Source organism: Coffea arabica, chromosome 4e (assembly GCF_036785885.1).
Source record: "Coffea arabica cultivar ET-39 chromosome 4e, Coffea Arabica ET-39 HiFi, whole genome shotgun sequence".
NCBI lineage: Eukaryota > Viridiplantae > Streptophyta > Magnoliopsida > Gentianales > Rubiaceae > Coffea > Coffea arabica.
In genome coordinates this window covers 48496372-48517988 of record NC_092317.1, presented here as the reverse complement: position 1 = coordinate 48517988, position 21617 = coordinate 48496372, and the positions used below count along the sequence as shown (strand labels likewise).

Below are 21617 nucleotides of genomic sequence, written 5' to 3'. Positions count from 1 at the left end.
GTGGGGGTTGGGGGGGGGGGGGGGGGGGGGTTAATGTAGAAATGCTCAAAATATGAAAATTGTTTAGTATTTGTATTAAAGTAGGTGCATGGCAGTTGATGACTTGCTCAACTATACATCAAGTTAAAGCTTTTCAGGATTTTCTATTGCTTCCAAAAAAAAAAAATCAAAAATCAAAAGATGTCACCAAGAATTATTGAAAGATCATATTATTAGCCCCTTATGGACTCGAAAGCAAGCAAGGGGTTTGAAATCAATCATCCTAACATGATTCATGCTACTCCTTGGAAATTTGCAAGGCACATATAATATGGTACGTATCATTGAGCTAGTAGTAAAATGGATCTTCCAAGAGGCCGTGGAAATCTGACAGCATTTCATTTTCACCTTCAAGCATTGCTTCAACAAATGAACCGCAGGAGATTGCTGAAGCTTCAACTGTCTTGGCTGATATATCCACTTCTTCTTCTTCTGCTGCAACAGAAAGTTTCATTTCTTTTGACTTCGGATCATAACTTAGTGGGAGCTTCATTTCGTTCTCTCTCTCCTCAGTATATGTGGTGGGCACAAAAGCGTCCTCAAGAAGAAAATCACACCAACTGAAGCTTGGAGATGCAACGGCTTGGTTGGTAGCTGAGGGCGGAGATTCCGGTGATGATGATGCAGATGATGAGTAGCATTCGGCAGGGATTTGGGCTGCAGTATTGGTGTAAGTTGAGGCTTCTGTAACCATTGTTATGGCCTGAAGCTGAGAAAGAAGTTCAAGGGACTGATTGCGGGCAGCCGAGATATGGCTGCAGTTGCTCATAAAATGGTGTTTGGATGGTTCCACTGCGAGTGGTGAAATTGTTGTTCCAAAATGGCTGTCAAAGTGCGAAGACCTCTCTGGAAGGCCACGAGATTGTTCAGATTTTAGCACAAATGCATTCTTTATGTCTCTGCTGAGACAGCCAGATCGATTTCTAGCTTTTGGGAAGCCGCCAAGGTTTCCATAGTCTGCAAGAATTTGGGAGAAGGGCCTATGAGTTACTGGATCAATTCCTATTGCAGAGAGCTTCTTCTTTAGCTTAGTGTTCCAGACGTTCTTCACATCATTATCGGTTCTCCCTGGAAGTTGTTGTGCTATTATCGGCCACCTGCACTGCAGAAATTACATGAGACACACACGCTCATGTTCCTTCCACCAGGCAAAAGTATCAAAACAATCGTAGCAGCTAAAAGCCAAACAAGTGATCACCGATACATTTGTTATTACGTAAACTTATAAAGCCAGCTCTGAGCAGGAGCTGAGACAATTCTGCCATTTTGTTCTAGAACTTATTCAGTTAGTGATGAAAGTTGATCAACTGCAGATATCCAAATCTTGTCATGTCAGTTTTGGCTTAAACCACAATGACCCAGAGATGACAATAGCTAAGATGACAAGGGTAGGTAAATATCAAAATCAGAATATGCATAGTCTGCATTGCCAGTCATATTTTTGGTAGAACCATAGGAAATTTTGGAAGTTGGATGTCAATCAGAAGATAGCATCCAGTATGCTGAGGAAATACTACTACTATATGAACAATGATGATTGGTAGAATCCAGTTCCTTCTCCAGACTGTTATATTATTAAGGGAAACAACTTAGTAGCAGGGAATCAGATTCGTGTTCTAGCCTGCCAGAATATTTACAGAGGAGCAGGGCAGGCATATATCCCAGCTAAAACTTCATTCCTGGGAAAAGTTACTAAACATATTTGGTAAGTCTGATCGGCATCATCAATGTAAAATATGACCTGCGAATGCAAATATTGACAATTTTTACGTATAGGACTCACCTGCTCCCTATTGCAGCATGGAGCTTAATGATTAAGTCTTCTTCCTCGGGTGTGAAGCTTCCATGCCCAGGATCGGGCCTTTGATTACCACTCCACCTTATCCTGCAACTCTTCCCACATCTCCTGGCTCCTGGTAAACACAATCATGCACAGAAGTACATTACTCATGAAACAAAACAAAATTCGATTAATTAATTATTCCATCATGAAGACTTTGATCCTTCTCCTTTGGTTCTCTTAAACAGCCACGTTAATCATTTATCACGGTACCTGACTTCTTCGGCATGGCTGCTGCCCAATTGCCTGTGCCTTGCTTTGGTGCATAGGCATGGGCCTTTGCATCCTCCTCTTCTGTCAAATGAACCTCCTTCATTTGCATCTTAATCTTGTCACAGTAAGGAGGCTTCACCATATCTTACATCTAGCAATCTATATAATATTGCAGGAAGGATTCATGGGGGACTGGCACTGAGCTATACGTGAAAGCAGTTTAAAAACGTTTCAATATAGCTGTTGACAAGAAAAGCAAGAAATGCGTGGGGGGACTCGCACTGAGCTAGCTATTTTCGCATGATCGGATGCATCCTCTATTTGTTATTAGTGAAAGACTCGAAATAACTCACTTGCACACGTACCTTGCACTCTTCGCCCAACGAGCTGCAGATCAGGTTCATTTTGGGTGATTAATTTGGTTAAATGTAGATTGAAACTGAGAACTAAATCATAATTGAGATCAAATTGCTCCTCACAAACAATCACGCGAAAGGAAGTGGACATTGGCATCGGTTTAAAAATGCTCACGAGTTTGATGATACTACTACTATAATCACATTCAACCAGTTAATTAAACAAACCTACCTACATGGGAAGGCCTTCATGAGCCTCAGAATCCACCGTTTTGGTGTGGTACGTACTCAAACAGCCGGAGCTCTGTGCAAAGTTAACAATGCTCTTAACTTCGGCCTTGGAAGCTAATTATATCAAAGAGCATTACGGCTTTATTAGTTGAGTACATCCACCTATCCATTATCCTGGCTAACTCTTCAAGAATGATGTACAATGCTATTAGATAACTGGCTACGTATCAGGCAATTGAGGCCAATTAATAACCATATTTTTGCTGGGGAGATTATTTGCGCTGTGTTCGATGCCCTCCATGAGTGCAAGTTGCAATCTTTCTATGATTTCTTTGTTTTTCTCCTGTTAATTGGTACAGTTTTGAACGACAAACTCCACTCTGCAGCAGTGAGGTGAGGGGTTACAAAGGCAGTTCCAACTATCAGGGTCCTGTTTCGATTATGCATGTATGTTGTTGGAATGGAAAGGTGAGGTGCAGTTGTAGCAAATGGCTTTAACAAGGTTTATATACCGTAGTTTTCTTTGGACAAAACCAGTCTGATTTCTCAGATGGACAACAGGAAGAAAATGGCTATGGCATGTTGACACAGAAAGTAAATCAGGCTCTTCTTGGGCCCCAAAAATTTCCACCCCAAAATTTATACCCATTTAAAAGTAAGTTAATATTTAAACTCGATTTTTAGTGGATGTTAAACAGAAAATTTTGAATTTTCTACCAATCTGATAACAATAAAATGTCATTATTATTTCTTATCATACGACATGCGAAAAATAAAAAATAAAATAAAATAAAATTTGAAGTGAGTCATAAATGTTGTGTAATTAGATATATCCATACTCATTGATATAAATGGGTGACTCATTTTGATCTATTTATTAAAAGGGTGCAAATGAATTGATCCAATTATACCCATCATCTAATTATAACCGATCCAAACTCACACCATTTTGATGCTGGAAAACTAGCCTAGCTACCTAATCAATAACCATTCATGCTTTGTTGCACCCCATTTATAGCTGAACCCACCACGATGGACCTCAAATATGTATGTAAGAATATTTCCATACGACGTAAACTCCCAAGTGTGTGGAAATAGAAGTACTAGATTCCGAGTGTTGATACCACACGGTCTGGGCATGAACTATGAACTATGAACATGATGATATAGAGCAGAAAAATTTGGCCCAAAAATTAAGGTACGATGATTAATCATTTGCTCAAAAATCCGAAGACGAGCCCAAATATTTTTTTTTTTTTTTTTTTTTTGTGAGTACAAGAGTAATTTCATATTAATAATAATATATTAAAGAATTAAAATTAAAAAAATTCAATAAGGCTCGACGAACTTTCGAATCTTGTCATTGGATACTCGAACACGATTTGGTAGCCCTATTGAACTACTCGAATTCAACTCGAACTTGATCAACTTGAGTCCAAGTCAAATTTTTCACTGAACTGCTCTTGAGCAACTTGGTTCGATTGCAACCCTACAACCTTTGGTTAAAGCAATGCAGTAGATTGGAAACCGGACGGAAAAAGGCAAACAATGGAAAATTGACTAGTTGATCCGGTCTTCTTGAGCCTAGCAAGTACTTACTACTTAGAGATAGCAATTGTAACAGATGCAGGGCAGGCCATTCCTCGCAGGTACGATGATTAATCATTTGCTTAAAAATCCGAAGACAAGCCCAAAGACTTTTTTTTTTGTGGGTATATGGATAATTTCATAATAATAATAATATATTAAAAAATTAAAATTAAAAAATTCGATAAGACTCGACAAGTCTTCGAATCTTGTCATTGGATACTCGAACCCGATTTGATAAGGCTGTCGAACTACTCGAATTCGATTTGAACTTGATCAACTCGAGTTCAAGTTGAATTTTTCGCCTAACTGCTATCGGACAGTTTGGTTCGATTGCAACCCTACGACGTTGGAAACCGGAACGAAAGAGGCAAATAATGGAAAATTGACTGGTTGATCCGGTCTTCTTGAGCCTAGTAGCCGTAGGTACGTACGATGATTCATCATCAATTCATCTGCTGCAAAAATCTGAAGATTAGATGGGCCCAAAGAATTTTTTTTTCTTTTCAAATAAAAGTCCATACAACAACATTCAACAATAGAATAGAGAAAGAATCAAAGCGGTGTGAGCAGCAAATAGGCCATAAGACAGGTCAAAACGCAGGAGATGTGACAAATGCCAACTCAACTCCGAGTCGGAGATTCATACATAATATATTTTATTTTGTTGTTGCAAAGTATGCCGAAATCATTTACTACTACTTCGATCCTTTTTTTTATTATTTTTAAATGCGAGTAATATAATTTCCTTTCCTGGTTGGGAATAGAGGACATGTGGCACCCAGCGGTGACATACTTCTTGTCTCAGCAATTATTAAATTTAAGATTTCCCATAACCATTTTTATATCCACATCTACATAGATGATAGATGTGCGTGTGTTAGTATATTACTAAGCGACATTCTATTCATATAAAACTAGTAAGTAATACTTAATAAACTGCTCAGCTAATTTTCACCTGCATAATGTCTTCCATTTATTATTAGTCCTAAAGGTTAATCGATAAGAACTCTGAAAGTTTCATATCTTCTGGATAATGTCCACCTCAAACTACTTGAATGAATCATAAATCTACACTTTGTTTTTCTTAACTCTACGAGTATGATTTGGCTGTTCAAGCATGTGCATGTTGCAATGTAGTAGTAGTGCTATCCAAGAAAAGGTAAAATAAAATACATTAAGCCAAGCCCCTTCAGTTTCAGCTAGGAGTGGCAATTTTCGACACGACCTGAAAACACGATACGAATCTAACACGAAATTAATAGGTTTGAGCTCAGGTTTTGCGGATTCAGGTCAGAATCGGGTCGAACTTGATAAACCCGAAAAGAAAACCGGTCGAATTCGGATCAACCTGTGGGTGACCCGATAACCCGTTTACGAATTAAAAATAATTTAATAAACATAAAAATTATTTTATCTAACTAAACTAAGTTATTCTTTTTTTTCCAAAGGCATTAATCACTTAATCCTAAATGAGTTTATTTAACTTGTGTGAAGTTGAAATTATTATATTTGGACAAATAATGTAGTATATTATTTTTTACTTTTACACTGTTTTAATTTATTTTATATTTGATTTGGGATAAAACACTTTTACGGTGTTTTAATTTATTTTAGATTTGGTTTGGGATTATTTATTTTAATTTTTATTACTTGATTATGTAATTAGTCTTGTGCAAAATTGGTTTTATTAGAAATTACCAGCGATAAATTAATAAATTAAAATTAAGTTTCGGGTCGACCCGTCAACCCGAAATTTTCGGGTTCGGGTCAAATATCTTGACCCCGTTTCGGGTTGACTGGTCAGGTTCGAGTCAGCGAATTTTCTGTTATACCTGGGTCTCAACCCGACCCACCAACTCGATTTGGACCCGATTGCCACCCATAGTTTCAGCTGTCTCTCTTTTTCCGCTTTTTTTTTAAATAACTCGAAACATGTTTCGGTTCGAGCCATTTGAATCCGAGCAAGTACACCAAACCAGAGTACATCGTCACGGTCCTACGCAATGTTTACCTGAGCGAGTCACGGGTGCTCCAGAAAGTAGTTTCGATTCCAAAACTTTTGTGTTCCAAAAAATCGCCACTACTTCTGAATCAACCTTGCGGGCGTCTCTCTTTTTTTTTTTTTTTGTTGCTTTTTTTTCCCTATTCTTGACAATGCATCAAACAACATTTAATTTTCGATGTGACTGAAATGAACTCCGTTGTATGAGTCTTCTTTCAAGTTTCAAGTAACTCAGCAATTGGCCTTTGACACCAAAATTGACCCTCCCACAGAGCTCAGACTGACTGACTTTCGTCGACGTCGTTGTTGGGTCCCCTCCTCCATTAAAAATCTGAGAACCCCAAACAACCCCAAAAAAAAAAAAAAAATTTGCATTTACTTCTATTCTATGAAGTATGAACCTCCATAAGAAAAATTTGCCTGAGTTTATATTCCTGGGCAGTCTCCAAGAAGTTAGGAATTAGATTTCAACCATTTGACTAGACAAGGGTGAAATTGTTTTTTATGAAAAAATTGCTCTGGCAATATCGCCACCCCCTTGCATGCCCTTGTAGTATCTGTGCCTGCAATTGATAGGTGTTAATAGTAAGTTAGTAACTCAATAATTTATCCAATACTAATATAAAAAAAAAAAACCCCCTATTTGATGAGATAAGATGAATGTTGTTTCATTGAGGGATAAGTTTATGGTCATAGTATTTGTTAGGGAGAAACAACTCGAGAAAATCCATCAAAAAATCCAATATATAAGTCAGAAACTCAATTCTGATTCAAAAACTTAAACTATTATATTTCGAACACTTATTTACATATTAATCGCTCTTTTTTCATCTCTCAGACCAATGTGAAACATAATTCTTTACTCGTGAACCTAACAATATTTCCATAAATGCAAACTAATATCCCCACAAGACAAGAGTTCCACTTAAAAAAAACGATGCCAGAATAATACGAGGAAGTTGCTTAATGGAAACATCGACCCTCCATTTGGGAGTGTCTAGACTTTCTTTTAGTTGTGGCTGTTTTTGTATCTTCTGTTGAGTGCATAGTTTTCATCTGCATTTGTTGCAGGTAGCAATTGGATTTGGGGTAATAATCCTATAGCCAAGGACGTAGTATTTGAATCCTCCCAAATGCATCATTACACAAAATACGTTAGCCCAGTACCTTTATTTATTTATTATTCGGCTCGACCAGCATTATTGTCTTGTTAATTAACTGACTGACAAGGACCTCTTGGCCAGCTTGAAATTTTATAAATCAAGTTTGATCATCATGTTCATCAATTTTTTTTTTCTTCTTGTTCTGTATTTCCAGCCACGTTATAGATGGTTAGAAACTGGATGGTAACTTACTCATCTTGCCATTCATATATATATATAGAGGAACTATAATTTTGTTCATGATCCAAAAAAGAAATCTAAAATCTAAAGAAAGCATTGAGCTTACTAAAAATCCACAAGCTATACATAAGAAGCTACTCTAACCAATTTCTCCGGTTCAATGCGACAAGAGATTGAAATGTCTAGCATTGACGTGATTTCAACTGTTATCTTTGAATTCATGACATATATACAAAAATTGAATATCAAATTTAACTTTTGCATACGTTTCCGCTTTTATCTTAAGAAAATATTGCGCAGCTGTCCAACTCCTTCGGCTGTTATTTTGAGTTGGATTTGATTGTAATGCGAGATTTGAGATGGGAATTAGCAATAATTTAAAAAAAAATTTGTACTGGTAGAATTTTTTTCCACACAAATTTTCTATTCTGTTCAATTTCTTTTACAAAGAGAAATCAATCTGCAGAGAATTCAATTCTTAATTTCTAAATGTCTACAGACCAATTATATAGTATACACAAAATTGTCAGCAATGATATTTTTTGGTGGCTCTATTTTTCTTTTGATCTTGAATTCTTGATAACCCAATTACAGGAAGACGAAGAAAGCCTTGAAGAATTCTTGATAGCCCAATTCTTGAATTCTTGATGTAGTACTATACTACTACTACATTTTTCTTCATGAAGCATTTGGAAGAATCTCTAGTACAGATACTCAAGTGACTTTAGTTTGTATGGTAATTACAAAATGCATCCAGAAAGAATACGTGATTCTTACTTTTTTGCCCCCTCATTGTTTAGTCGGAATATTCCATTACTAAAATTCTTTAATTCAGGTTAATATTATATTTCTACAACCGTTTATTCTTTTTTGCATGAACTATTATTAACTTGAAAACAAGTGTATCTATTTTGAGCTTTTTGTTAGAATCTTACGATTTGAGGATCCTCATATTGTGACTTGCAAAAAGATCCGAAATAGGAGCATAATTTTGAAAACCATTTTTTATATATATTGCTTAGTATTAACTTTTTTTATACACTGATATAGTATAGTGTTTGTTTTTTACATCAGCGGCTACAAATATATGCTACATATGCATGATTTAACTTTTAAATTTGAATTCGTATTATATGACATGATCTAAATCTGTTAGTAAAAAAAAAAATTACTCTATTCCTAAAAGAGTAAAATGCCTTTAACCTTTAGAAGCAATTGCTCTATGCTCATACAACTTTTTAAAATGAAAACATTGCTCTAATTTTAATGATTCTTGATCAACATATACCCAAATTTTAGAAACATTTTATTTTTTTTATTCCCCAACAAAATTTTCATTCTCTATTCCTTCTCCTTCTACTCTTCGTTTCTACACACTTCCCCTTCCACCAAACCCTTACTTTTCCTTGAACCCATCTCAAAAATAAAAATAAAATAAAATAAAACTAAACTAAACACCAGATATTAGCAAAACACCTAGTATTAGGTCATCAAAAAATCAAGGAGTCCAAAGTACAAAGAAGAAGAATATGTAAAAAGAAATACTGTGGAATTAAAAAACAAAAAACAAAAAGAGCATTCACACTTGAATGCCATTCTTGTGCAAAGTCGGCATAAACAAAAGTTTGGATAGGCAAAGCGCAACATTTCCCCCTATATAGTGCAATTAACCCATAAAATATAATCTTGGATTTCCTAAAATATATATATCCTTATACTATATAAGATTGAGTTTTGGTCAAAGAGGGAGCTGAATTTCAACCGCATGGGTGGAGGCAATTTAGAAATTTGAAAAATGTGTTACTTTTTTCAAAGTTTTGATTCAACTGATTGCAACATGTGTTTGGGTGTTTTTACATTAAAACTCCCATGTTTGTACATTTAAAACTTGTATTTATAGACATATCTGGGTATTTGTGGAATGTGGGCTTATTTGTCGATCATTTGTGCATTTGGTCCAATTCATATAAGCGTGTGTTTTTATGCAATTACTGAAATGGGAATCAATGCTGTAATTGCTGTATAACTCCATTTCAATTATCTGAAACACTCATAATTGTATTAACACCTGCTTTGGTTTCCTATGTCTGAAGCTCAGCCGTTTAAAACAATTTCTCTATCAGCAATAAAACACTATTTACATCCCAATTAAATAACCAATAAATGTGGGTATGCTGCTGAGTTATTGTCTGAGCATCAGTTATGGCTCTTTTAATTCTTCCTCCTTCACATTCTTTGGGTTTCCCCCTTTCGGCTTCCAGAACTGCTTTATTTTTTCAGCCTTTACACTCAGCATTTCATAATGGTTTTCAGTAGAAGTTATATTTCCTTAGTATTACTTAATATGCACTGTTATCTTATGTTTATCTTCATTTACTTGCTCACCACAAACACATAAAAAATCCGCTTTAACCACACGTGCCAAACACCCGCGACATTCCTCCTAGTATATATAAATATTATATATATATATATATATAATCTTGGGTTAGAGTAATAATAACGTTCATTGCCGTTTGCCACTCTCCACAGACGCAAGTTTTCATTAACGTGTGCTGATTGCTGACTATGATCAACCAACCACAAGCTTTAATTAATCTATGGTGACTATGAACTGAAGTCTGTGGTCAAACATCAATCAAATGCTATTACCAATTTTTGGAATAAGAAAAATGCAAAGCAATCGATTCATTCCATAACAATGCCATATTTAAAGGGAAATTATATCTTTTGGACCAAAAGTCATCACAAGTTAATGCAACATATATTACCATACTTGTCGTTTTTCCCTTTCTATTCGGTGATATAAGGCCGCTGATAAAAGACACTTCACATGTATTATTGACAAAAAAAATGCATATCCTTTCGTCCTGAATTCAAACACTTTCTATATCAATGTGAAATTGATGCCCCGAACTTATTCAATAATCAATGAAGTCTTGCTAAAGATGGCAACGGGTCGGGGTTGGGGCGGGGGACCGCTGCCTACAAATTCCCCCCACCCCCGCCCCATCCCCCGTTCCCAGCTCCCCCCGCCCTGTCCCCGCTTCCCTTGCGGGGTTAATAAAAATTTGTTATATAATTTTATTATAGTTAAATTTTAACAAATAATTAAGTACTAAAATATCAACACATCACCAAATTATTATTCATTGTAATTTCATAATTGAAACTTATAAAAATAATCAAACAAAAGTTATTTGAATACAATCCAATATGATGAAATAAATACAATTAAAGTAGTCAAGTTTTCACTTTTTGCACAAATACAATCACTAATTTATTATTGTGTTTGTGCTTTGTTTTTGAGAAAAAAAATGTTATTGTATTAAGTGTAATTAGGGATTTAGTATAAATGTATTAGTAAATTTACTATAACTAATTAATAATTTGTATTAGTACACATATATAAGTATTAGTATAATTGATAATATCAATTATAATACATATGCTAATATACATTATATAATACATATAACTAATAATATCATTATCATAAGTTTGTAATTAATTAAATTATATATTATATATAATTATATACATCTATATTTTTTATATATTTATTTTTTAAAGCAGGGGGAAATTTTTTCCCCCCACCCCCCGCCCCGCGGGTGGCCGCGCATTGCCATCCTTAAGGGTTGCTAAGAAGGTCTTTGTCTAATTGTTAAGATTGCACCTTAAAACGTAGAGGTTTTGAGTTCAAATATCCATACTTCTTCCCAGCTTCCTAAATTTCACCCTTTCCCTGATAGAAAAATTAAAAAAAAAATCAATTAAGCATTGTTTCAACCAAAAAAAAAATTAAGCGTTGTTTTGTATTAGTATTTGAGACTTTCACGGCTCTAATAAAATACTATTTGTATTCTATCGTTTTAAATTTAGGGATGCAGATTGAGTTTCGTACAATAGCTCATATTCCTTACATAACACTCGAATTGAAGGAAAAGTTCATTTACTTCATCGTCCAATTAACTTTGCAATCTGTTCTGTCGATATTTATTTGCTATAAATATTGATGTATTTTTTTGAAAACCTCATAAAGACTGAGGTTGCACCTCCTTTTTTCCTCATTTGCCCGCCACCAATCCGACAATGGACCGGTTCAGTGGGTTTATGGTGCAAGTTGATCGGTTGAATCAAGTTGACCGGTTCAGCAGTGTGCACTTGTCAAAGAGTAGATGTTTGGTGTACTGAGAAATCATCTTCGAGCATAGCAATCCCTCGCTGCACGCCCCGCGTGAATGGTCCAGCGGCAGCGCCTCTCACCAGTGAACCTTGAGATCACAAGTTCGAGTCTCCGCTCCGCTGGATTCCTCCACGCACTTAACGTGTTCGGGCCGGGTTGGGCGCCGGGCCCGGACCACAGGGGATTAATTGGGCCCTGTAAGGATTGACCCGGACACCCCTGTGTCGAAAACTGCACATCTTTCAACTGTGTCGAATGAACAAGAGCTAATGACAATCACATAATGCTTTCACTCTTATGCTCATCAATACCACTACTTTCTTTCTCTGCCATTTCTTTCTCACAGCCCTGCAGATGAAAAAAAGAAACCCGAGGCTAACACCAATGGATAAGACACTAAATGTAAGTTATGTACATATACCAGCATATGTTACTAATACACTACTCAGAAAGCAATCCTTATACGAAGGCAATTGATATGAGCTTCAGAGACATTCTACAGCACACTCTTCCCTTCAAAATCAAAAACACCAAAATCTTTCAAGTTATCCAAAAGGAAGAATTTGGACAATATGATGTGTATATCTTTGACAAGTGCATAATGTCATTTTTTTCACTCCATTCTGAAAAAGAATCAGCCAAAAACAAAACATAAGAAATCTGGTAATCCTTTAAAATACAAACTATTGTGAATTTATCGGATAACAACCCACAAAACTAAAACAATTTGCATTTTTTGACACAATTTTATATGACATTCTCTCCACTGCCTAACATAGCTATCAATCAACCTGTAAAGACCTTCACAACTCCTCTTGAAAGAAGTTTGGTCCTTGCAATGAAAGTGAAGTTGGAGTTTGCATCTCTAACAGCCTCCTTAATTGCAACATTAGCAAATCAAAGAGTATGATGTGTAACAAGTATTACTCAAAGAGTTAATCCCATAATAAAGCACATGACATCATTACGAATACTATAGAATAAATAGAATGATCCATTAACACAAAAGAGTATTGTGATTTAGCGGTTGCTACTTAAGTTTGTTAGTTCCAGCATACTAGCAAAGTCATGAATTGTGTGTTCGAATTTTATTATCAAATACTAAGAAATTTTTTAAAAAAAATTGCTGGTTTTTAATTTATGAATTGTGTGTTCGAACCTTATTATCGAATATTAAGAAATTTTTAAAAAAATTGCTGGTTTTTAATTTATGATCAGCAAATGGTTAACTTTTATATGAGAAGTCATGAATCGTGTATTCGAACCTTGCAACCCAATATTAAGAACTTTTTGCAAATTGTTGATTTTTTTTTTATTTTTGACTGATGATAGTTAATATTTCAACAGAATACTTCTTGCAGTCCAACTAGCAACCCAATCCAATTAAGTGTACGGTTCATGTGGTTGGCCGATTGGATTGTCGGTTTAATCAAGTTTAATAGTAAAAATCTTTAAATAGTAAAAAATGAAATGAGCAAAGGTGTTTTCTACTTTTAACAGCTATTTTATTTGTTGACTTAACAGACTTAAAACCTGATAATTTAAAGTATCCTAAAAGTAGAGTTGACTTGTTGTCAAATGATCTCTCAATTGTGCGTACCAAACTTTTCTTTGGGCCTTCTTTTTTTTCTTTTTTTGAAGTCAGTGATATACATCACTTTTTGATCATAGTAGGGAGGGTCATGTTTGGGCACCGCAAATGCAAACACAGCAACAACACACACTACAACAACATACATTTAAAAGAGTATGATGTGTAACGGTTGGGTTGCATACAAATTGAATTGCTCACGAGCAGTTCGAGTCAAAACTCGACTCGAATTCGGTATTAATCGAATTCAAGTCGAGTTCGAACCGATCAAGTCGAACATGAGTTCGAATTGAAGTTTAAAAATACTTAGTTTGCTAGATCACGGCTGACTCGATATATATATATATATATATATATATATATATTAATAGTGAAATTACATGTTTATTTTTAATATTTTATTATTTATTAAAAAATTATTATTTTATTTATTTTTAAAAATAAAATAATTATTTTTTAATTTTTTAAACTCAAGTTTGAACTTTATATTTAGAGCTCGTTGAGCTCGAATTTGCTGAAATTTACTCGAAACTCGTCTCGATTAAATTAAAATTCTATTCGACTTGATTCATTTGCGTCCATGGTAACAAGCACTGCTGAAAAAGTTTATCACCAAAACTATAAATTTGAAATCCGAGTAAGATTACGTGAAGTCCAGGTACAAAAGAGAATACAGATGATAAATAGGGTGGATATATATTCGATTACTTCAAAAAAAAAACCATAAATAAGAGAATTGTGATGAATAATTACAAGATTAAGTAAGAAGTAAGAAGAAGAAGAGGCCATTCCAATTTGAATGGGTTTAAAGAGCAAAAGATAAAGTTGGCCAGTTTCCTCGTTACTGTAGTCCCACCGCCCTCGAAAGCCTCCAGCACTGCACACACACACGCAGCTTTTTTGTCCCACCCGAAGGAACTCTCTCTCTCTCTCTCTCTCCTTCTCATGCTCTTCTTCTCCTTCCCTTGTTCACTTCCTTTCTCTCTCTAAACTCCAGTTTTGTAATTTTGTGTTGATGACCTACCGCTCTCCCCTCCCCCCTAGCCCCACCCCCCAACGGGCAACCTCTCTTTCTCTCTCTCTCTCTCGCCTGGCCTGGCCTATTTAATTTTTTCTGTTGCTTTCCAAACTTGAAAGAGTTTCTTTCTTTTTTTCTTTTTTTGGCAAAAAATTTCCTTGCTTCCGCCATTTTTTGGTTTCTGCTCTTTGGAAGCCTTGTTTTCTGGGTTTTCTCCGCATTCGTGATCCCCCATGCCGTTGATAACCCATTAAGGAAAAACAAAACACTTTGCTTTCTTCATCACTTCAACCCAGAGATTAAAACTAATTACAAAGAAGTAGAAGAAAAGATAGGATGAAGAGAGCAAAGTTGGACTTGTTCATGTCCTTGAGTCGGCAGAAGTCGGTGCAGATTTTGATTTTCATAGGGATTCTGTATATAGTTCTAGTGAGCTTGGAGGTCCCTTTTGTTTTCAAGACTGTGTCCCAAGAGGGAATTGGCGGAGGACCTCAATTCATACCCCAAAATGAAGAATTGAACTTGGAAGAAGAACAAGAATCTCCAATTCGCCCCGCTCTGGATTTTCGTCGGCTTCCCAGTAATACTAGTACTACTGCTAACGACGATTCCAAACCCGAAAGGAGGATTCAAGAATTCACTCATCCCTTGTCCACCTTCAATTTTGACGGTGCTGCAAACTCCACCCAGATACTCAAGTCTGCAAAAGAGGCTTATTCGCTGGGCAGACAGCTCTGGGACGATCTCTCCTCCAAATCGTGGGAGGATGGTAATAGTCTGAATCCGGCAGCTGCTTTGGACAAGAAGAACAGGACCAAAGAAGAAGCCTCCTCCTCCTCCTGCCCGCATTCGATATGGATGGCAGGGGATGAATTTTGGGAGAAAAAGGGGAGACTGATGGTGTTGCCCTGCGGGCTCACCCTGGGATCACATATAACCATTGTGGGCAAGCCCAAAAAGGCTCATGCCGAGCACGAGACTAGGATTTCGTTGCTCAGAGATGGGCAGTATGTGATGGTTTCGCAGTTTATGATGGAATTGCAGGGTTTAAAGGCTGTGGATGGAGAGGACCCTCCCCGAATTTTGCATTTCAATCCCCGGTTGAAAGGAGATTGGAGTGGAAAGCCCGTGATTGAGCAGAATACTTGTTACAGGATGCAGTGGGGGACCTCCCAACGCTGTGAAGGATGGAAGTCCAGGGTTGATGAGGAGACTGGTCAGTAATTTTTGAAATCCCACCTTCCCCCCCACCCCCAACATTTCTGAGTATATATTAGATTGCTGCTTTTTCTAGTATTTGATTTTTAAAATTGTTACCTGATTATAGCCGACTGATCTTGATTAGCTCTATGAGGTTGGGGAACTCATTAGACTGATTGGATTTCGGTATGGTGATCAGTCGTGTTCTGAGTGTCTATATTCCGTTTTCTCTGTTTTCCTAGAAGCCGTAAGGTCAATAGAAAAAAAGGCATATTTGCGTCGTTCTTGGGATTTGCTAATATATCTTTATCAATTGAGTGAATGTATTAATTCAGTGATATTAAACATAGGTACTATTTGGACATCTTTTTGCAGTTGATGGTCAGGTGAAATGTGAAAAGTGGATTAGAGACAATGACAATCACTCTGAGGAAACAAAAGCATCTTGGTGGTTAAACCGGTTGATAGGAAGAACAACGAAGGTCTCTTTCGATTGGCCTTTCCCATTTGCAGAGGACAAGCTGTTTGTTTTAACTGTAAGTGCTGGCTTGGAGGGTTATCATGTCAATGTGGATGGGAGGCATGTAACATCATTTCCTTATCGAACTGTAAGTTGCATGTTAGTGACATTTGTGTATAGGTTTTGTGGTAAATGTCAACCATTTATAAGGTTCTTAATAGGGTTTTGCGCTCGAGGATGCAACTGGATTGACTTTGAATGGGGACATTGACATACATTATATTGTTGCTGCTTCCTTGCCCACATCGCATCCTAGCTTTGCTCCACAGAGGCATCTAGATATGTCACCAATATGGAAGGCTCCACCTCTTCCAGATAGACCTGTCGATCTGTTTGTTGGTATACTTTCTGCAGGCAACCATTTCGCCGAGCGCATGGCTGTGAGGAAGTCTTGGATGCAGCATATGCTTATTAAATCTGCAAATGTTGTTGCTCGGTTTTTCGTGGCTCTGGTATGTCAATTAATTGTAGTATGTGTTGTAAATCCAATTCATAGTGTAGTGAAGCTAGCTTAGCCTGATGGTATTTGTTTGTTTTATGATGTCTGGACAGCATCCAAGAAAGGAAGTGAATGTGGAGTTAATGAAGGAAGCTGAGTTTTTTGGTGACATGGTCATGGTTCCTTACATGGATCATTATGACCTCGTTGTACTGAAAACAGTTGCCATCTGTGAATACGGGGTGAGTAGCATTTTGTGGAAGCCTTAATCTTTCAAGTTCCATTTTTACTCTGCTGTAAGCGTATCAGTTGCCTATTTAGGTTCGCAAAGCTGCTGCAAAGTATATCATGAAGTGTGATGATGACACATTTGTGAGAGTGGAAACAGTTCTTAAGGAAGCAAATAAGATGCCGGAGAATAGGAGTTTGTATATTGGCAACATCAACTACTACCATAAGCCCCTGCGGAGTGGGAAATGGGCAGTAACATACGAGGTGTGTTTCAACATCTGGTTTTATTTTCCATACGTGTGGTTCTTATTCAGTGTCATAACTCCTTGTTATTGGATGAGGGAAACTTTTGGAATTCATTCAGCTATAGTTAATTCTAATTGCAAGTTAAAGCCCTTGTGGTTTTGTGTAGCCTTAGATTGATCCAGTGGTTGACTAACGACTATGAAATCCGTAATTTTCTTTATCTAATTTAATGAAGCAATTTTATTTCATTCATTGGTGTAGAATTGCATTAAAGGGCATGCCACCTACAAGTTGGAAACACCGTTTTTGTGGAGATGCTGTAAATAATAATTTGACTAATTGGATATCTAGTGGTGTTTATAATCATGTTAAAAAGTTAAATCTCTGCCTAGAAATTGCAGATGATAATCATGATCTGTTAAGCCTGGTTACTTCTATCAAATTTTGGTGAAGTCTTAGTTCGCCTTGTTCTTTGAGATCTGCGTTGGAAGTGTCAATTTGTCAAGTTTTCATCTATACAATTAGGACGCTTTTATTACCAGTTTTGTCTCTTGGGATTGTGTAGGAGTGGCCAGAAGAAGTTTATCCACCTTATGCTAATGGTCCAGGCTACATTTTGTCATCAGACATTGCGAACTTCATTGTATCTGGTTTCGAGAAACAAAAATTAAGGGTAAAATACTACTGTCATTCCTCTTTCTCTTCCCCCCCACCCCTCCCCCTCTCTCTCTCCACACACGCCACATTTTTCACTTGCCACAACAGACACAGAGACGCCCAAACCACATGCTCACAAAAGCAGATATCGAGCTGATGAATTGCATTACTTTTATTGAGTTATAGCAGATGTGTTTAGCTAGTTCCTTGATGTGCAGTTGTTCAAGATGGAGGATGTGAGTATGGGGATGTGGGTTGAGAAATTCAATAGCTCCAGGACAGTGGACTATGTGCACAGCTTAAAGTTTTGCCAATTTGGATGCATAGAAGATTACTATACAGCTCACTACCAGTCTCCAAGGCAGATGATCTGCATGTGGCACAAACTGCAACAGCTCGGGAAGCCTCAGTGCTGCAACATGAGATGATGAAACTGTTGAGTTTTCGTTTCGGATGACGTGTGCAGCGGAGAATCTCGGGATGAACTGAGATGATGAAACAAGTTTTGCAGTCATATGATGATGTTTTGTAAATTTTGGGAGGCATGCTTTAGAAATGTCTAGAAGCCCATCTATATTCATTAATTTTTTTCCTGTATCTCTTTCTTTGTTTCTCCCCCACCCCTCCCAAAATATAATAGTTCCATCCGAGGATGGATTGCAAAGGAGGCTGTTGTTGCATAGCTAATGCAGGTATCTCAGTTGACATCTACTATACGCCTTCTACTGTAATTTACCATACCATAGAATTAGTTAGAATCGCAACCAGATTCCTTGGCTGTAGCCATCAAAACGGCGGCTTCTCTTTTGGAATTTTCCTTTTGGGCTAAAAGACGAGTATTTTGTCAGCGGTGATCAGTTCATCACTGGCAGGCTTCCTGGGAGGGTGGGAATGTGGATGTATGAGATGATGTTAGTGGGTGTATCATGTGGAACGAAATTCATTCTGCTTGTTAATGAGCTTGTTTGTCGGTGTTACTCACAAGAAGAAGAAAACAAGTCGAAAATGTCGACGTGGGGTAGCCATGGTCGATGTTCTTGAGGTGGAAAGAACTTTTGTCCAGTCATAACGGAGAAAAAGATACGTTTAGAATACGGAAAAAGGGGCCCATCTACTTTTTTTTTTTTTTCAAACGACAACTGTAGTGATTGATTCCATCTATTTATCATATTTATTCTTCTCTGTCCAGTGGCACTGGCGAGGGACAGTCTAGCCTATATTATTAGGGGAGGGGCGGACCTAAGAAGGAAGGCTCGGGGGGATTCGGAGATCAGACGGGTGCGATTTTTTGAAGCAAATCCACTTTTAATGTGGCAATTGGTGAGAAGGAGGAGGAATTTGAACATTTTGCAATTTGACATCGCATAGGCTTATGAACATCGCACCTCGCCGGTGTGGATGTATGGTCAGAAACCTTAAGAGTTACTACTACAAGAAGAGCACTGACATGGAAAGATGATTCGTTAGCAAAAGGCACTATCTTATTATTGTGGGAGAAAATGACATTTTATTGAAGGAAAGATGAATTTTTTGCTTTGATCACACTATCTTGTCCCAATTAATTCATAGACGACAATGACATTTTGTCCAATCGTGGAATTGTGATTCAAAAGTGAGTAGATGATACCCTAAAGATATGAAAACACGCAGAGACATGGTGGCTAAAAGTTGCAGTTGCATTGTCCTGATTTATAGGGTCGGTCATATGCTGAAGAGTCTTCAAAACTTTTTTGTACCGATCCATACATACACAACACAACTCTGATGTCATCAGTCTTGTCACCTTTATTCATTCATTGCATTTTTTCCCCTTGGTTACGGATTTTTAGTCATCTTCGCTCAACTCACCCTCTTTTTTCTTGCATTGCTGCTGTATATATTATCTAGACCCCAAGAAGACCGAAAAAAAAAAAGCCATTAGAGGAGAATTAAGGAAGAATGAACACCTCCAAAATGATACCACCAATGAGGGTTCCAGAGCAGTGGGCAGGTGCTGCTTCCACCATCCTCAGTTTCTTCTTCATTTTGGACATGATCCGCCGGTGGTGCCCACCGGAGCTCTATCGCCGTCTCACGAAGTTCTTACTAAAGCTGGACACATACTTCTACCCTAGCATCCAGGTTTCCATCCATGAGTTCACTGGCAGCAACCTCAGACTCCACGAAGCCTATCCTGCTGTTGAAGCATACCTCAGCGTCAATTCCTCCAAAACCGTCAAGAAGCTCAAAGCTGAGATGGTGAAAGATCGCCATAAGTTAGTGTTCACCATGGATGAAGATGAGAGAGTGATTGATGAGTTTCAAGGAGTCAAAATGACGTGGATTTCCGGCAAAACTAGAACCCCTCAAGGTCAAGGAGGGCCTGGAACGCAATTCTCTGGCAACCCGGAGCCGGAAAGAAGACATTACAGGCTGGTCTTCCACAAGCGTTATCGGGAGCTCGTGTTTGGACCATATTTGGAGCATGTCATCAAGACAGGTAAAGAAATCTGCCGGAGGAACAGGCAGAGGAAGCTTTTCACCAACGGCCATCACAGATCAAGTTGGAGCTACATCTTGTTTGATCATCCAGCTACGTTTGAGACGTTGGCTATGGAGCCCGAGAAGAAGGCAAAAATCATCGAGGATCTTCTGACATTTAAAGACAGCAAGGACTTTTATGCCAGAATTGGTAAGGCATGGAAAAGGGGATATCTTCTTTATGGTCCTCCAGGAACTGGAAAATCAACCATGATCGCTGCAATGGCCAACTTACTGGAGTATGATATATATGATCTTGAGCTTACTTCTGTTGCCGGCAACACGGAACTCAGGAGGCTTCTCACAGAGACGACAGGTAAGTCCATAATTGTCATAGAAGATATTGATTGCTCGCTTGATCTTACGGGACAAAGGAAGAAAGTTGCAGGCAAGAATCCTCCAGATGTGAAAAAAGATACGGGAAAGAGCAGTAAATCTGGAGACAAGGGAGAGAGTAGTGGAACTGGAACAGGAAGCAAAGTCACCCTCTCAGGGCTGCTGAATTTCATTGATGGGCTCTGGTCTGCTTGTTGTGGGGAGCGAATCATCGTCTTCACAACTAATCATGCTGATAAGCTGGATCCAGCTCTCACAAGAAGGGGTAGAATGGACATGCATATTGAGCTTTCCTACTGCAGTTTTGAGGCATTTAAGGTTCTTGCAATGAACTACCTGCAACTTGAGGACCATCCCTTGTTCCAATCGATTCGGAACTTGATGGAAGTGACCGAGATTACGCCAGCAGACGTCGCGGAGAGCCTCATGCCAAAGTCTCCAGACCAAGATGCTGAGAGGAGCCTACGGATTCTGATACAAGCTCTTCAAGAAGCCAAGGAAAAACAGGAAGCCGAGGAAAAACAGGAAGCGAAGAAAGAAGTGAAGGAGAATGAGTGCGATAAGGTGTCTCTGTGGGTCTTGCTTAGCAAGTACTTGACTCCCTATACAGTGTTCCACCTGGATCCAGCTATCGGTGTCCAGAGAGAATGAGGGCAAAGAATCAAAGAGAAAGGTACCAACCAGGACGATGACAAGACAACCCTGTAGGAACTAAATGATTTGAAAGTACCAGCAAAATTAAGCTGAATTTAGAGTTATGAAGTCACCACTCGAGGAATCAGCATCGTGTCCTGTTGCTTTGTAGGTTGAATTGAATGTATAATTCCTCTAGACTGTTTTTATGTGGAAGTAGCCACATCTTGCCTTAGCCCCTTCGGAGCAGCATCTGCAACTTCATAGGCTTTATGTTGTTGCTCTTTTAAGGAAGCAGTAATTCGCACATATTAAAGTACCCTTTTAATATAATCTTCGCGTAGCCACGCCAACAAAGTCTGCACCAAGCACAGTCCTGTTGCTTATACAAAGTTGAAACACCATTTGGTTTTTAACCATATATTT

At 37.7% G+C, this 21617-nt stretch overlaps 3 protein-coding genes across 3 annotated transcripts; 2 read left to right on the top strand and 1 right to left on the bottom strand.

Moving 5' to 3' along the window:
* Positions 1 to 193: 193 nt before the first annotated feature.
* On the bottom strand, positions 194 to 2280 carry LOC113741137 (transcription factor MYB35-like). The gene is made up of 3 exons (XM_027268615.2): positions 2093 to 2280; positions 1823 to 1952; positions 194 to 1136 (listed from the first exon to the last, which is right to left on the bottom strand). Exons 1-3 carry the CDS (start codon positions 2232 to 2234, stop codon positions 329 to 331), a joined length of 1080 nt encoding a protein of 359 aa, XP_027124416.2. The 5' UTR covers positions 2235 to 2280; the 3' UTR covers positions 194 to 328.
* A 12018-nt stretch (positions 2281 to 14298) lies between these two features.
* On the top strand, positions 14299 to 18413 carry LOC113741155 (hydroxyproline O-galactosyltransferase GALT6). The gene is made up of 7 exons (XM_027268629.2): positions 14299 to 15625; positions 15985 to 16217; positions 16291 to 16581; positions 16682 to 16810; positions 16890 to 17063; positions 17611 to 17718; positions 17921 to 18413. The coding sequence occupies exons 1-7, from the start codon at positions 14746 to 14748 to the stop codon at positions 18128 to 18130; spliced, it is 2025 nt and encodes a 674-aa protein (XP_027124430.1). The 5' UTR covers positions 14299 to 14745; the 3' UTR covers positions 18131 to 18413.
* Positions 18414 to 19554: 1141 nt separating this feature from the next.
* Positions 19555 to 21607, top strand: LOC113742225 (AAA-ATPase At3g28580-like). Its single transcript, XM_027270003.2, has one exon. The coding sequence runs from the start codon at positions 19641 to 19643 to the stop codon at positions 21207 to 21209; it is 1569 nt and encodes a 522-aa protein (XP_027125804.1). The 5' UTR covers positions 19555 to 19640; the 3' UTR covers positions 21210 to 21607.
* Positions 21608 to 21617: the final 10 nt, after the last annotated feature.

Excerpts from the sequence above, each read along its gene's own strand:
- LOC113741137 (XM_027268615.2), bottom strand. The coding sequence starts at position 2,234 with ATGGTGAAGCCTCCTTACTGTGACAAGATTAAGATGCAAATGAAGGAG. Across the intron at positions 1,953-2,092 it reads AGCCATGCCGAAGAAGTCAG|GAGCCAGGAGATGTGGGAAG; the intron begins GTACCGTGATAA and ends TGTGTTTACCAG. Across the intron at positions 1,137-1,822 it reads CATGCTGCAATAGGGAGCAG|GTGGCCGATAATAGCACAAC; the intron begins GTGAGTCCTATA and ends TCTGCAGTGCAG.
- LOC113742225 (XM_027270003.2), top strand. The coding sequence starts at position 19,641 with ATGAACACCTCCAAAATGATACCACCAATGAGGGTTCCAGAGCAGTGG.
- LOC113741155 (XM_027268629.2), top strand. The coding sequence starts at position 14,746 with ATGAAGAGAGCAAAGTTGGACTTGTTCATGTCCTTGAGTCGGCAGAAG. Across the intron at positions 15,626-15,984 it reads CAGGGTTGATGAGGAGACTG|TTGATGGTCAGGTGAAATGT; the intron begins GTCAGTAATTTT and ends ATCTTTTTGCAG. Across the intron at positions 16,811-16,889 it reads TTGCCATCTGTGAATACGGG|GTTCGCAAAGCTGCTGCAAA; the intron begins GTGAGTAGCATT and ends TTGCCTATTTAG.